At 34.1% G+C, this 14,669-nt stretch overlaps 1 protein-coding gene and 1 long non-coding RNA gene across 2 annotated transcripts in view; one reads left to right on the forward strand and one right to left on the reverse strand.

Moving 5' to 3' along the window:
- FSTL5 (follistatin like 5) overlaps window positions 1-14,669 on the reverse strand; it is a 243,965-nt gene that overhangs the window by 123,611 nt on the left and 105,685 nt on the right. Inside the window, exon 4 of the mRNA XM_050974227.1 lies at window positions 2,368-2,564. Coding sequence (XP_050830184.1) covers window positions 2,368-2,564 — 197 coding nt within the window. The remainder of the gene's footprint in view (window positions 1-2,367; window positions 2,565-14,669) is intronic.
- The window catches only part of LOC127059594 (uncharacterized), an 876,248-nt gene that overhangs the window by 99,262 nt on the left and 762,317 nt on the right, over window positions 1-14,669 (forward strand). The gene's annotated exons all lie outside the window — the stretch shown is intronic.

Genomic DNA, 14,669 nt, shown 5'->3' on the forward strand with positions numbered 1-14,669 from the left:
AGAAGAACACTACTTTTGCTTTTTTGGGGAGAAAAATACTTGTTTCTCTTGCATCATGATGCAAATTCAATAACCTTATGACTTTTGTTCCAAAACACATCAATAAAATTGGAATGCTGCTGTCACCATTTCCAATCTCCAACTGATTCATTTCAATTTTACATTAGGCAGGATGTCTATATGGACACCTATGAGATAATAAATGCAATCTAAGGGCTTGATTTCACTGCAAGATTGACGAGATGTAAAATTTAAGATGCACTATAAACTGAAATTCAATATTCACGTGAACATATATTAACTCCAGGAGTCCTTGTTTTCCACAACAAGTATGTTGCCTTTCATATCCCCTTAATATGATTACATTTAAAATGCAGACAGGAGCTATTATTTATGACAACTCTGCAGATTTCAAAATTTTGACTGTGACCACAACTGAGAAAAATTCTCCTAATCCTGAGAACATTTTCAGGAGTACAGTAATGTCTCCCTGTGGACGGTTGACCCTGACTGGATAATGAAAGTTTCATGGGCCAAGATAAAATGAGGGAGCAATCACTCACCAGTTTCTGTCATGGGCAAAACAGACTCAGCCTGGGGACAAATTAACTGAATTCAATACTAATCAGACAAGAGTAAGATAAATGAGAAGCAAAACTAAATATTAAAAACTCCTTTCCTCCAAGGGGCTTAACTTCACTGAAAATATTATCTATATTCTCCCTCCCCAGCAGAGCAGGGGGACAGGGAATGGGGGCTGCAGCCACTTCACCACATGTTCTCTTTTCTACTCCTTCCTCCTTAGAGGGAGAACTCCTCTCAGTCTTCCCCTCCTACAGGAGACAGTCCTCCATGAACAGCTCCAATATGAGTCCTTCCCATGGGATGCAGTTCCTCATGAGCTGCTCCAGCACTGGTCCCTTCCAAAGAGAAAAGTCCTTCAGGAACTGACTGCTCCAGCATAGGTCCCTCATGGGAGGGGAATTGAGTCTCTTGTCAAACCATACAATAACAACACAAACAACAATAACAATGAATTTACTTTATATCCATCTGTAGGTTGAATAATTTGATGTTTCTGCAATGAATTTAGCAAAAGCAAAACCCACGTATTTGGGGTTTAAGGATGACTTGTTTCCATACTTGTGAAAAAGAACTACTTTACATTTGCCATTATAATTCCTTTTTATAGGAAAAAAAGCATGTTGAGAAAAGTATGCATAAAAATTTTGAAAACACAATAATGGAAGATTTTTTAAATATTTTAAAACTATGTTTAAGACGCACATAAAAAGGAAAAGTGTACATGTAGCAACTTAATAGAGAAGAATTACATATAGTTTGCAAATCTATATATGTGATTCCTATCTATATTATCTATTCATACAGTATATTCATAGATAAATTATAATTTGTAAGATATATACAGGCATCAACGTCCCTTAAAAGCTGAAATTCTGAAAGACTCTAAGAGCTGCAGGAAAAATAAATAGTGGAAAAGTACAGAAAAATATTTTTAAATCAATCTTTTGCAAGAGTGCATTAGTAGCTGACATGATACCTATATTTGCAATCACCGTCTGGTCCTTGGAACTGCAACTAAAATTTTCAAAGTTAGCAGTATGGAAATGATAACTCCAGCATATTTCATAACACTGCCATGCAACACTGCCATATTCATGAACAGGATAATAATGTTCAACACTCACATCTAAAAAAATCCTATTTTTTTTTTAAATTTTAATCAGCTGCCTAGTATTAGACTCATTAATACAGTTTAGCCATGATTAGGTTTCTCAAACACAGACCTCTAGTAAATCAAGGTACATTTGCCCTCTCTTCTAATAGAATCAATCCTTTTAGGGAGATTAAAGCTAGTGCTGCTATGCCTACCAGAGTAGCAATTACTGGTTTAGATCTGTTATTAGTTAAAATTTGCTATTTAGAGACCACCATGAACTCTCTTGGCAAGATTTCTTCTGTACTTCTCTAGCCCTAACTAAGATAAAGCAGGAACACTTTTTTAGTATTACAGAAGTGATTTACCTCTTTATTTTAATTGTTTTCAACTTCTACAATACATCTATACACTTGGACTTGATGATAGTTGTGTCATGGATAATAAAACAACTCATGGTCACAGCAGCCTGGAGTGCACTAACACACTGCAGTATATTTCAAAGCATTATAGTCAAATTTCTAAATAATCACTACAAAAATTCTGAATAATTTAGCCATGCAAAAATTCTCAAAGGAAGTTTTCCATCTCAGAGACTCACATTTTCTACATTATATTCCCTTTGTACGTATCCTGAAAAAGACATCTGAATGGTCACTGTGCTAATAGAAACAAAAATTAAACCTTACCTGAGATAACTCATTAGTATCCACAAGTCCATTGTTGTCCGAATCAAAATAATTGAACATTTGATCCGTAAGAAGTTTCTTTAATGCCATTTTCTCACCAACAGACTTATCTTTTGATTGAGCAATGTATCTCCGGTTTTGTAGATCCAGTAACATATTTTTCACTTCACTGTATTCAGTAGGCTTGCATTTATCCCCTGAAAAGAAAATACACAAAAGAAGACTATTTGGAACTTTAAGTGTAAAGGTAAACAAAACAAAACCAAACCATGAAAAAGAACATAGCGCTACAAACAGGGTCCTTTTAAGAGATGAGAAATGAATTCTGTAATAGTTTGAACCATAACTTCTCTTTGTCTGGACTTCAAATTAAAACAAAAGCAAAGTATTGCAGTTTTAGATATTTTCTTAGACAAGGTTTTCTTTTTATAGAAACTGTTGGAAACATCTATCAGTTTCCAAGCCTGTACTTTTAAAATTTATTTTTTGTTAAATGTGCATCTGAAGATTTATTAAAGCTTTACCTTTAGAAAAGCTTTTCATATAAATGTAGAAATGCAATGTATGCAAAAAACCCCTGCAAATATGATAGAAAATATATGCTATATATTTCATAATAATATTTGACTTCAGAAAGCAGAAATTACCCCTGAGTGCTCATAAGCTATCTCCACCTTTTCATTTATTGGACATAGCAAGCTTATTTGAACAAGAAAAGGTGGGATTGCCAAAAGAAGAGAAATGATATCTCTGACAAGATCTGATTTATTCCTTTCATTATCAAGTCTTCTCTAAAATGGGAAATGTTACAGAAATGTCCTGCATACAATGATTACAGCCAGTACTTCTTTTAAACCAAACCACAAATAATCTATGCCTGGTGTTCTCTTATGTCAGTTGCTGCATATTTTAAACTGGATAGAGAAACAGTTTCAAAGAGTTTGATTGGTGTTTTTTATAAGATAATTTTGGGATTTTGAAAGGCCTTTTTATAAGATGAGACATGCAAATTTGTACCAGCCTAACACCATGTATTTGTTGCAGACATATATTTGCAGTTAGCCACTACTTAACTTCAAGCAGTGACTTCAATGCTAGAGCAATATACTAATTAGCAAAGAAAGGTAATTTGCAATCTTCTTTTTAGTCACTATTCTGAAGTTCCAAGGATTTATGAGAAACAACTATTTACCTCATGGAAACTGTGTAGGCAGTTTTGTTTGTAAGTGGATCTTTTAAGAATCATATAATTTACATGTATGGGACTGGATTAATTATGTTGGTATATTTAATGGCATGTGCATTGTTATGGTGATACTGTGAACATGTTCACAGACATGACAAAAGGCAGAGAGGGAAAAAGTTCCTAAATGCTTCTCACTATCCTAGAAAGACTCAGATCTAGAAGATAAGGATTTATCTGTTAAATCATGGAAGAAAAAATGTTTTTTGGAATCAAAACCACTCTAGCCTCTTTTGTTTTGGTTTTACTAAATGCCAGCAACTGTTATACAGCTATTTAAGTAACAGAAATAGACAGACCCAAGCTGTATTTAACTGACAGCCTAAGCTATGCATAGTATTTGCATATTTGTCCTCATCTGCCAGGGGCATGAAGATTGAGGCCATACAATTTGTAAGAGTTGAGTTCTGCGTGACTGCTTTTCAGGGGTCTAATGCAGAAATACTCAGCAGGGAAGCATGTTTATTCCTCAGGCATTCTGAAGCTGCAGTGAGCAAACCTCGCCATCTGAAGGGATGCAGGCTCCAGGTGGTGGGGAGGGAAAAGAGCACTTAACTTGAACATACTCTAATTCATTTGGGTGGACTCCAAGAGACTGGGCCAGAAAACAAGTACCATCATCTTTGTCTCCCCTAGAAAACTTTTCTGGCTGTGGTGCCTTTGAAAAGACAGTCTGGCTGCAGGTGATGGCTAACACCATTTTGCCTTCATGGCAGGGATGCAGGGATGGCAGGGAAAACAAGACAAATCCTATTTGTTAGTGTATGGCTATCAGAGCCACCACATTCAGACTTTAGCCCCTAAAATGATCAGTCTCATTCTGCAAGTTTAAAACTGTGAAGAGCTATTTTTTACAGATACAGAACATCGAAAAATAGTCAGTTTTCTTAATATTATCTGTTAAATTATGGATTTGTCACAATTTTGACAAGTTTCTCCAGGTCTGAGTTTAAAAGAGAAACTCACACTGATGATTTTTGTTTTTCCTTCAAGCACAGAACCATGTCTCTCCCTTTAATGATTGACCAAGAATTGAAAAGAGGTTTTCGTCTCAACAAAGGCAATAATGATGCTAACATTAATTTGAATATTGAAGATTATTTAATTATAAATTCTGGACAATTTATGTGCAAATTGCACAAATATTTCCATTCGTGATTTTAAAGCCATGCAAATTTAGAGCGAAAACAAATAAATTTATGTATCACATGATGAAAAACATTGTAATAATTAGTTGTGTTTCCTACTTTTAACTCCAAATAGAGTTTATGGAGAAAAGTTCTAAAGGAAGTTTGATCATAGTCCAGGAAAGACATTTTAATGTACTTTAGACATTAACTCTACATCTAAAACTTAAGGAAAAATGAACTGATGTATTCTGTCACAACACCTGTTCAGAGAGAAGGATTCAGAAAACATCTTCTCCATGACATTTCTACTTCTCCTTGCACAGCACAAACTTCTGTAGGTACTATAATAGTCATATAAGAGCACTTAAATATTGCATTTTTATAAACTATTTATTCATTTTACCAGAGGAGAAAAGTTTTTCTATCATTTTTTAATATAAGACATAAATGCTGTCTAATACAAAATAATCTGAGAGACTGCCAGTGTCACAAGTTTGGGTGCTTCCTGTAGAAAAACTTCAATCACAAATTAAGCAAAGTAATCTGTTAGAAGTCCTATATAATATAATATATATTTTGATCTAACACAAACCTTCTAAATATTACTACGAATTTTAGCAATGCACTTTAAGGCAGTGAGAGATGAACTGTCAGTTTATGATCTTAGCTAACTGAAGCTGTGGCAAACCAGGCCTCCAAAGTTTTCTACATTAAAACCTTTCCATTTTATACATAATTGAAAGCAGTCTTTACACCAACATCTGCAATTTAAGGACAAACATGACAGATGGATGTTACTGACAGATAAAAGAATCACAAGGAAACAATGAGAGACTCCAAAGAACACAGGGCACAATTTCATTAACAAATTGCTTCTTATCTCATTGTCATGATTGCCTTTTACTGCAATATTTGAGGAAGTGTGAAGCTGATGTTTAAATTGGAGAAATGAGGCTCTATTTACAAGAGGCCTCCCCCAGGCTGGAGTAGCAGCACAGAGAAAAACTCAGCTGCTTTATTTATGTTCTAATTTAGTAAGCATTAGTTGTGAAATAGTTGTCTCAATGACACACGAATGGTAAATGGGGATTAGTATGTCAACCTTCATAGTGAGGAAAAGTAATTTATGCTTAACAAAATTGAGAAAGACAATCTACTGGGAATACACTACAATTATATTGCTTCCAAAAAGGCCTACTGCATTCTATATAATTAGCTACATACATGAAAGGGTAACCAATATGTACATAATTTACCAACCTTATTCCGTTTTCTAGTAATTTTTTATTTCATTTTTGAACTAAAATTCCTACAAGAATAAATAGCTATTTTCTGAAAAATATCCTAGAAATTAATAATAGAAAAAGAAATAACAGAAAAAGAAAAAAAATTCCTTTTCTGTTGGTTTCATTCAGGGAAAGGGCCAGTTCTACTACACAAGAGTTTTTGTCCAAAAAACCAACCAACCAAACCAAAAAAAAAAAACCCAAAAAACAAAAAACAAAAAACCAAAAACCCTAAGTAAAAAAAACCTCCCTACTATGATTTATTTCACAAGTTTTCTGACATTGTCTGTGCAGAACAATCACAGAAGATGTGCAGAAACCTAGAAGTGACAGAACAAACACAATGGAATCTAAGTGCGGGTCTCGAGTTCCATATCTTGCACTTTCTGAAGTGGTGATATTCTTATATCACTACTTATAATTCATTCAAACTCAAAAATAGTAGAAAAATGGAAATATTTGCTGTTTCCTCCTATTCAGTGCAACAGTTTTGTAGCTGTATTTCTGTTACCTAGGAAACAGCTCAAAGTTGGATTTTGAGTGCTATTGTCCTTCTAGAACAGCACTGAATAGTGGTATCTGCCTATAACAGAAAAAGAAGTTCTGTTTGACAATTTGTCATGCTTAATTTGTGAGAGAAAAAAGTATCACAAAATTAACTAATTATTTATGCAAATGTGGGAAAGGAATATACACATTCTTAATACCTGCAGAAAAATATTAAAGAATCAACTAAGATAATAATTTAGGGAACACTCCTTATATCCAAAGTCAGAAATCAGATTCTTGTATTCTGTAGTTTTTAGAAAAACACCAATATACACAAAGAAGAAAAGAATGCACATATTTAGAAAAAACACAACAAAGCAAACCATTTGATTTCTCAGTTCTTTCACCACATTCACGGTTAATACTTTAGCCTTTTTTTGCCTGAGCCACTCCATTTAGCAGGAACAACCCCTGTGTCAGAAAGCTAATATTCACAGCATGCTTATCCCTACAAAAGACAGCTGCTGAGATGCAATTTGATTCTGAGCTATATGTGATTTTGCACTATTTAATCTCTATCTACTGATGGATTTTTATCTATACCTATATAGCACAAATGGTTTCCACATTATTCTTTTAAAATTAAAATATTTTTAGATCTCTCAGACATGGCAACTATTTTTCAGTGAAGCATATCTCATATGAGCAGTTTTAAGTAATCCAAAACAGATATATACATAAATCAGATTGTAGGAAACAGAATAGACCTGATAAGCAGCAACTTCTAACCTTCTACATTCTGAACATATTCAGAATAATCTAATTAACCAAAATAATTCACTGCAAAATTAAAATCACTAATTATATTGCATGGAGCAAACATGAGAAATTAATCCAAGATAATATATATCTATATATATATCTATACATAGACACGTATAGAAACTATGCACACACACACATTCCTGTGCACATACACATGCAGATATCTGATATCAATTCAATTTCAAATACAACATAAGGGGAAACTTGAAGGTCTTCATCCATTCAGCAAGTTCTCAACATCTGTCTATAGTTAAAGCATGAAAGTTGTAATCTGACTTGGAGCCCTAACAAATAAAGGGACACTTTAGACAACCAAAATTGCTTAGGTTTATCTGAAAGAAACTTCAAGTCAGATATCATTATTTTTCAATATAAAACTCATATCTTCCAAATTTGGAGATGAAAAATTTTGACCCTTCTTTGGTCTCCTCACTGAAGCTCTGGACCTAGAAAAGAAACAATCTGACCTGTACAATAGAACTAAATTTTGACATATGGCCCAGAGTTTGAGGCAGGTGGAGAGGAAAGCTTTACACTCAAAGCAAATAAACAGGGATTAACATCAAAGCTTTTCCCTCTAGAAGCTATTAAAAAAAAAAAAAAAAAAAGTGAGAATTTAAGAATTTTCTACCATTTAAAAAAAAAACCATGAAATTTCAGGCCTGAAAATTTTGGACCAACAGCTGCTGAGCTTTACATGTTCAGACATAGGAAAAAAAAAGAAAGAAACAAACAAAAAAAAAGAAAAGACATTTTGCATCTGTGTTTGGCTTCTGGGTTTTGGGGCTATATTTGGGGGCAGGGGAGCTGGGTAGTTTACACACAACAGATGTGCTGCTTTATGTCTTATTGTGTAGCATCCATCCAAACTTTCTAATGACAAATACAATTATCTAAATCTAAATTCAGCATCACTGCCAAAGTCAAGATACTTAGGTGTTAAGGACTTCAATTACTCAATTCTGTTGGGCAAATAGGTTTAAATAGCTACAATATTTTTTAAGAATGTTCAGCAGTGTTCTCTATTATTACAGGATAAACATATAAAAATAGCTCCCACATAAACCCTGCAATTATCCAGAGACAGGCACACAAATACAAAAGTTTAAAGTTATATCTGCTATTGTCCTTGAAAAAAACTTCTAATTAATTACCATAGCTGGTATACAAAACAGAAATTAATCAAGATTTTCAAAGCCTTAGTCATACTTTGTAAATAAGGAATAATGATGTCCATTCCTCAGATACCACCAGTTAAAATGTTCTGAACCACTGCAATATTTCAAAACTAAAAGACAAAAGTAATAATTTCACCTAATTCCACATATTGGCACAAGTCTGGTGCCCACCCATATCAGGGGACATGTCTAAACAGCTTTGTGCCTAAACAATCAATAGTTCAGATATACTATTCAGATCTTCCTTAGAGAAATGCCATTTAGGCTAAGAGACAGCAGAAGCTGTAATGAATTTGCATTAAGATTAACCAAGAAAGTAACTGAAAATCAGTTACAAAAAGTACTGAAATCAGCTTTTGGGGTAGTGATCTGTGTCGTTCTTCTGGCTGTTAATGCAGAGTAGTTGTTATATCACAGATCTCTGGATGGAAGAAAATAGGTCATATCAACTTTCACCTTCAAGCTGGCATTTGAAAGCTCTAGCAGGTTGGCAGTAATGAGCAAAACATCATTTTCCACAGCTGAGAAAACAGTGAATGCTGGGGTTGTGTGGACTGCATGTTAGCATCACAAACACTGTAAGCAGTGCTAGTCTAAAACTGGAAAGTGCAGGACTCTTCTTCAAAAGGATTGACCCTTGGTAAAACAACTCAAATCCATACTGATTTCATACAGTGATATCACTTCTCAGAACTTCTCATGTCTTTCATGCTTGTTTTGAGGTATCATGCCATGGTGAAGAAGAAATGAAAATGAGTGCATTTTACAAATGAAGGTTGTTTTTTTTTTTTTCTTGTATCCAGCTCAAGCTTTTAGATCAGTTTTTCTATTTGTTTCATGCTTCTTAAAAGAATTAACCTTCTGTTTCATCAGTAAACATTAATGTATAACATTAACAAGATAATCTGGGCTTCCTTGTCCTCTTCAAAACAAATTTTAGAGACAAAAAGATAAAATCAGTATGTCCCAAAGGAAGGCATTATTAAAAATGAAGGTTGAGACAGAAGTTTAATGCAGCATTTTATTTTCCCCTCAAGTGGAGTTAATGTAACCATTGCTGCTGTTAGTCTTCCTCCCACAGGGCTTAAACAATTTTTGACTTGAAGTATCTATGAAAGCTGTAAAACACTATGGGCTTACTTTAAAAAATAAAAAAAAAAAAAAAAAAAAAAAAATAGCAGCAGCATTTCACATCCAGGAAGAAAACACTTATGGAATGTAAGCCTCACCAGAAAAATCTATGCAGAATTCTACTTCTTCTTGAGAAGCAGGTATCAGAGGGCTCTCTCTTATTAAAAACAAACAAAGAAACAGAAAGCTACTGAAACAAATGAAATATAAAGTCATAATCTTTCTTTTCACAAAAGCTTCCCAGAAATGTGGAGTATTAATATGTTTATGAAGGTAAGTTATGAAGAGTGGGCTAAGCCTTACTAAAACACTACTAAAATTTTGGGGGGTGAAAGAAAAAGAAGACAGTTCTGTTGCTCCATTTCTATTTCTTCTTCACCATCACCTATGCCCACTTCTTCCTTTATTTCATCTTTAGCACAGTAGGGTGTTGCTGCTAATTGCAGAAGTTGTTACATTCAGTCTTTTGATATAAGAAAAGGAGACTTAGTTTATGTGTGTGTGTGTATATATATGGAACCAAAAATTAACAATAACTTGGCATCACACACACTTGTGTCTGAGTTTCTACTCAGACTTGTACTTGAAGTTAGAGTGGTGTAAATAAATGCAAGAGAAAAGCCAGGCCCACACAACCTGACTTCTATTTAGAGATTCAGTGTGAACCCTGCAAAGTTGTCAGATTATGCACAAAGTTTGACCAGTCATCCTTAAACAGTGTTTTGATCAGTTTTCTTTCCCAGTCACAGAAAAGGTTACCTAGAGAAAATAGATCAATATTTGTATTGAATACTCCTGAATTCCTGTAAATATATGTTTTAATAGAGCTATAATTTTTATATAAATTTGATATAAAATCTCTGAAATAGGTGGTCTGGTTTACGTATGGAAACATGACAGTGATCATAAGATACCATCAAACACTTTAAAATATGGACTTTCAACCTGTCAACTAGTATGTGCCACAGAGCAATTTTGGGGACCTCTATCCCCTCACAAGAGATGATGTAAACTGACAGTTTTCATTCTATATGTCTCCTCTTCACAGATAAATGAAAGGAGGTCGTGTAAGGTTTCAAAATTTGTGACCTGCAAAAGGGATGCAATTCTTGTCTGTTTGTCCAAGTGTTACACCCACATCTGCTGTTTGTATTTTCCTCTTTTTAAACTTTGACTTCGAAGTAAATAGGCTTCCAGTCTGTAAAAACAAATTCTGAATGAGAAAGAACATTATAGGCTGTGTTTTTGGGGTATTTCTCTTTAGGGGGATTCTCACCTCACACCATACTAAAATGCTGTTCACCATCACAAATTTTATAAAGTTTCTGCACAGTCTTGAAGCCATACAGGTTCAGCTGGTTTATGGGGAAGGAGCCATGAGAGCAAATGCCAAGAGCAGAGAATCTTTCAGTGACTGAATTAAACTAACACCTGCATGCTGAAAAGACCCCTAACTGTGAAAAAAAAATACTGAAAAGGGCCACGTTTTCCTCAAAACTATTAAAGAAATCATTGCATTCAGATTCTTCCTAAATAGAATGGAAAAACTAATTTTCAAAATACCTTACCTGAACGTATGATTACATTATTCTAGAATAAAATCAGTTCCAGTTTCAAATGCGATATTTGAGTTACACCTGTTACAAGGGGGTAGCAGCAGAGCTGGTTAACAGAACTACAACAGGAGGAAAGTAATGCAAGACGAGGTGTGGACAACACAAAAACTTCATGCACAAATCTACTGTGAAAACACATTTGTTTCAATGTTCAGATAGCCAAACAACAGGTGCCAATGTCAAAAAGGTTAACAAATAAGAGTAGATACATTAAATATTAAATGCAAATGAAAAGTAACCACCTGAGATGTGATATTGTTATTACAGTTTCAGAGAAAATACGTTGGGAAAGAGTGTGTACATAAATATGTATACTTATGTGTACTAATGATAACAAAGCAACATCCAGGTACAAATGCAAATAAGATAAAAGATAAGCTGTTTAAACCATTTAATGTTTTAAAGGTGTAAATTACCCTGTTAAGCATGGGAAAATCATATCTGCATAGTACTGCTTAAGATACCATTGCAGAACAAGTTTAGCTGCTGTTATATTTTTGTTGTTTCAGAAAAACAGGAACACAGTGGGAACAGTGTAATAAAGTACTAGCTGTTTTATAGAAATAATTGGAGCTATAAACAAGTATCCTCAGTTCTTATTTTTGTACTAAATAGATATTAAATCCACAAACTCATTTAAGAAACTCTAGAAACAAACTTGATCTATAAATTTCATCTTAGCTGGTTGCTTGAAATAGCAGGAACAGATTTGATTTAGATAAAATTCGCTCAATTTTATTTTCTTATATTGAACAACACCATGGTAAAGAAATTATTATTTTGAAAAAAGACATTCCCTTTCCATACATGACACAAAATGCACAAATACAATTATACTGCTACTATCAGATTACTCAATGGATTTTTTCAAACTATATTCTAGTTTTGTAGACTCGTTCTAGTAGAAAAGTAACGTACAAAAAATTCATGGAGAATGCATACTGTGTAAAAACATATTTATATGCACAGAAAAGTGGTGACAACATCTCTAGTGATTCAGCCTGACTGAATTCCACATACTAGTACCAGACTTTTCTCATTGTAACTAATAAGACACAACACAAACATTCAAAAATCCCTGTCTAGAAATAAAAAGCATGTATTAATTACTATTAGTCTCGAAGTCTTTTAGTTCTTGTATCCATAGGAATACAAAACTGATTTGTAGACTGAAGTCTTTAGAAAAAGCAGTACACTGAAAAGAAGATTGTACTGTGATAATACCACACTGTGTTAATGGATGAAAATCTTATTTTACGGATTTGTAAATTTATGCGGGTTTAACCTAAATTTACCTCTAGACCTCAATTGAAAAGGGAAGAAGAGGGAGAAAAAGATTAAAAGGGGCTTCATATTATCCTAATTCTAAGATTATTTTCAAGCTAGGTAGTTTTTAGATTTTCCTACCAGTAACAAGTAACCCGAATTTAGTCTGTCATCTGACTTGGAGTCTGAATTCTATCTTTTACAACCAAGGGGTAGCACAACATTCATGTAATAGAGGCAAGGAATGTTATTGCTGCTGTTATTATTATCACTACTAGGGCTAATACTACTATTATTATTATTATTCCTGTTCTGAGAAAAGAGTGGGATTAAATAGTAAGAGTAATTATGTTTACAAGACATTCCAGTAGCTCAAAAAGTAGGCTTTCCCAGAAAGACTTACTCTGCAAATAACGTGAGAATGAAACTCAATCTTTATTTGTCTTCTTTTTCTACATTCCCTATATAATAAAGGGGAAGTGGTGAGAATAAACATTTACAAATTAAAAAATAACTCTTAAACTGGATAAATACTGAGATGTTAAAAGTAATTGGCACTAGTGCTGTCCTCCTTTTTTTAGAATTGTAAATACAGATATCTTTGGATCTGGGTTAACAAGGGGCTGTTTCTGGATTCTGTTTTGCTTTAAGGGAAAACATGAATCCAAACATACTCACCTCTATACTTCTCAGAAATAATTAATACACTCTATGTATAGGCAGGAAATAAAATGAACAGCATTTAGATACAGATTATCATCTTTATAAATGAATAACCTTATTTTGCCTTCCAACATCACCCATTCTGTTGTAAGGAAAGGTAGTCAAGATCGTCTCACAGATACTGAAAATATATTTTTGAAGTACCAAACAGACAGTAAATATGAACCAAATTTAATTACCAGTAACCAAAATTCTCTGAAATGCAATGTGAACATGTGCATTTATCCTTTGCAAAGGCTAAGGGTTAAGAAATATTTTCAGCCTTGTAAGGAATTGGACAATATATCAGCATGTAAATTGCAGCATGGCCACTTGTGCATATACCACACATAACACTGGAATAAGTAGGAAAAGGCTAGAAAGCAAGGGCACATGACATGCAGCTCTTTAAGAGCTTCCTTTTTGTTAAAATACTGATTCTTTCAAACTCTAAGGAACTGAAACTGTTTGTCAATTCAAAACTTTAGTGACTTTAAGAAATGCCCTGACTCACTTTGAGTCCCACCTGGGAATAACAACCTTCATTAAAAGCTGTTAATGATAGCTAATTCAGCAGGGATACACCACTGTGTGAGAGTAAACAGAAACTGCAAGAAATCACAATAACTATCTCCCAGAAAGGGATTATCTAGTTATATTTGTAGGTCAGCTGAAGTATGTTGTAAAACTTCAAAGCAGTTTCATCCTTTCTGACTTGTAAGAGGTTTAAAAACATCTGTTGTTCTTCAAAAATCCACCAAGACAAATGGTCAAGAATTTGGGGACTGCATTTGAGATGAAATACCCAATACATGGCCAGCTTCACAGCATCACAAGTCCTTCTGAAAAAAGTAAGAGTAATTTGAGAAGACACACACATGAAGGAGGAATTTATTATTTAATATGAACCTATCACCTACACCAAATTCACTGCTTAATTTTCTATGTAAATGTGCAGAGGCTTCTTCTGGAAGGGCCTTTCAAGTCTAAGAATAATCTAGATAACTTTTTTCAACCCCCTTGAAGAATGCTTTCTATTTGAATATACTATGGATTAAGAGAGACAAGAGGTGTGTACCCAAAATCCAAAGTATCCTAAGTAACAGAAATTATCTCATCAAGAAGAGAGCATTTTACCCTAATTCAGTAAGTTAGTGTGTGTCAGTGAAGTGAATTACACTCTATTCTCAGCTGCACTGCTAAAAACAAAGCTGATCTGACCTTAAAGAAGGTGGGGACAGCCTTCCTAGGCCTGAATGAGTGCCCAGGCTTCAGAGGCATCCCTGAGGCATCTTCACAGGCTCAGTCTCAGATCCTGAACAGGTGCCAGAGGGCAACAAGAATTTGAAGCAGAGGAACTGGAAAATATTTCAGTGTGAAAGGCCTGAGACTAAAAACATGCTGCAAAAAAGTGAGACAGCCTCACCAAGTCAGGT

The sequence above is a fragment of the Serinus canaria genome, chromosome 4 (genome assembly GCF_022539315.1).
Source record: "Serinus canaria isolate serCan28SL12 chromosome 4, serCan2020, whole genome shotgun sequence".
NCBI lineage: Eukaryota > Metazoa > Chordata > Aves > Passeriformes > Fringillidae > Serinus > Serinus canaria.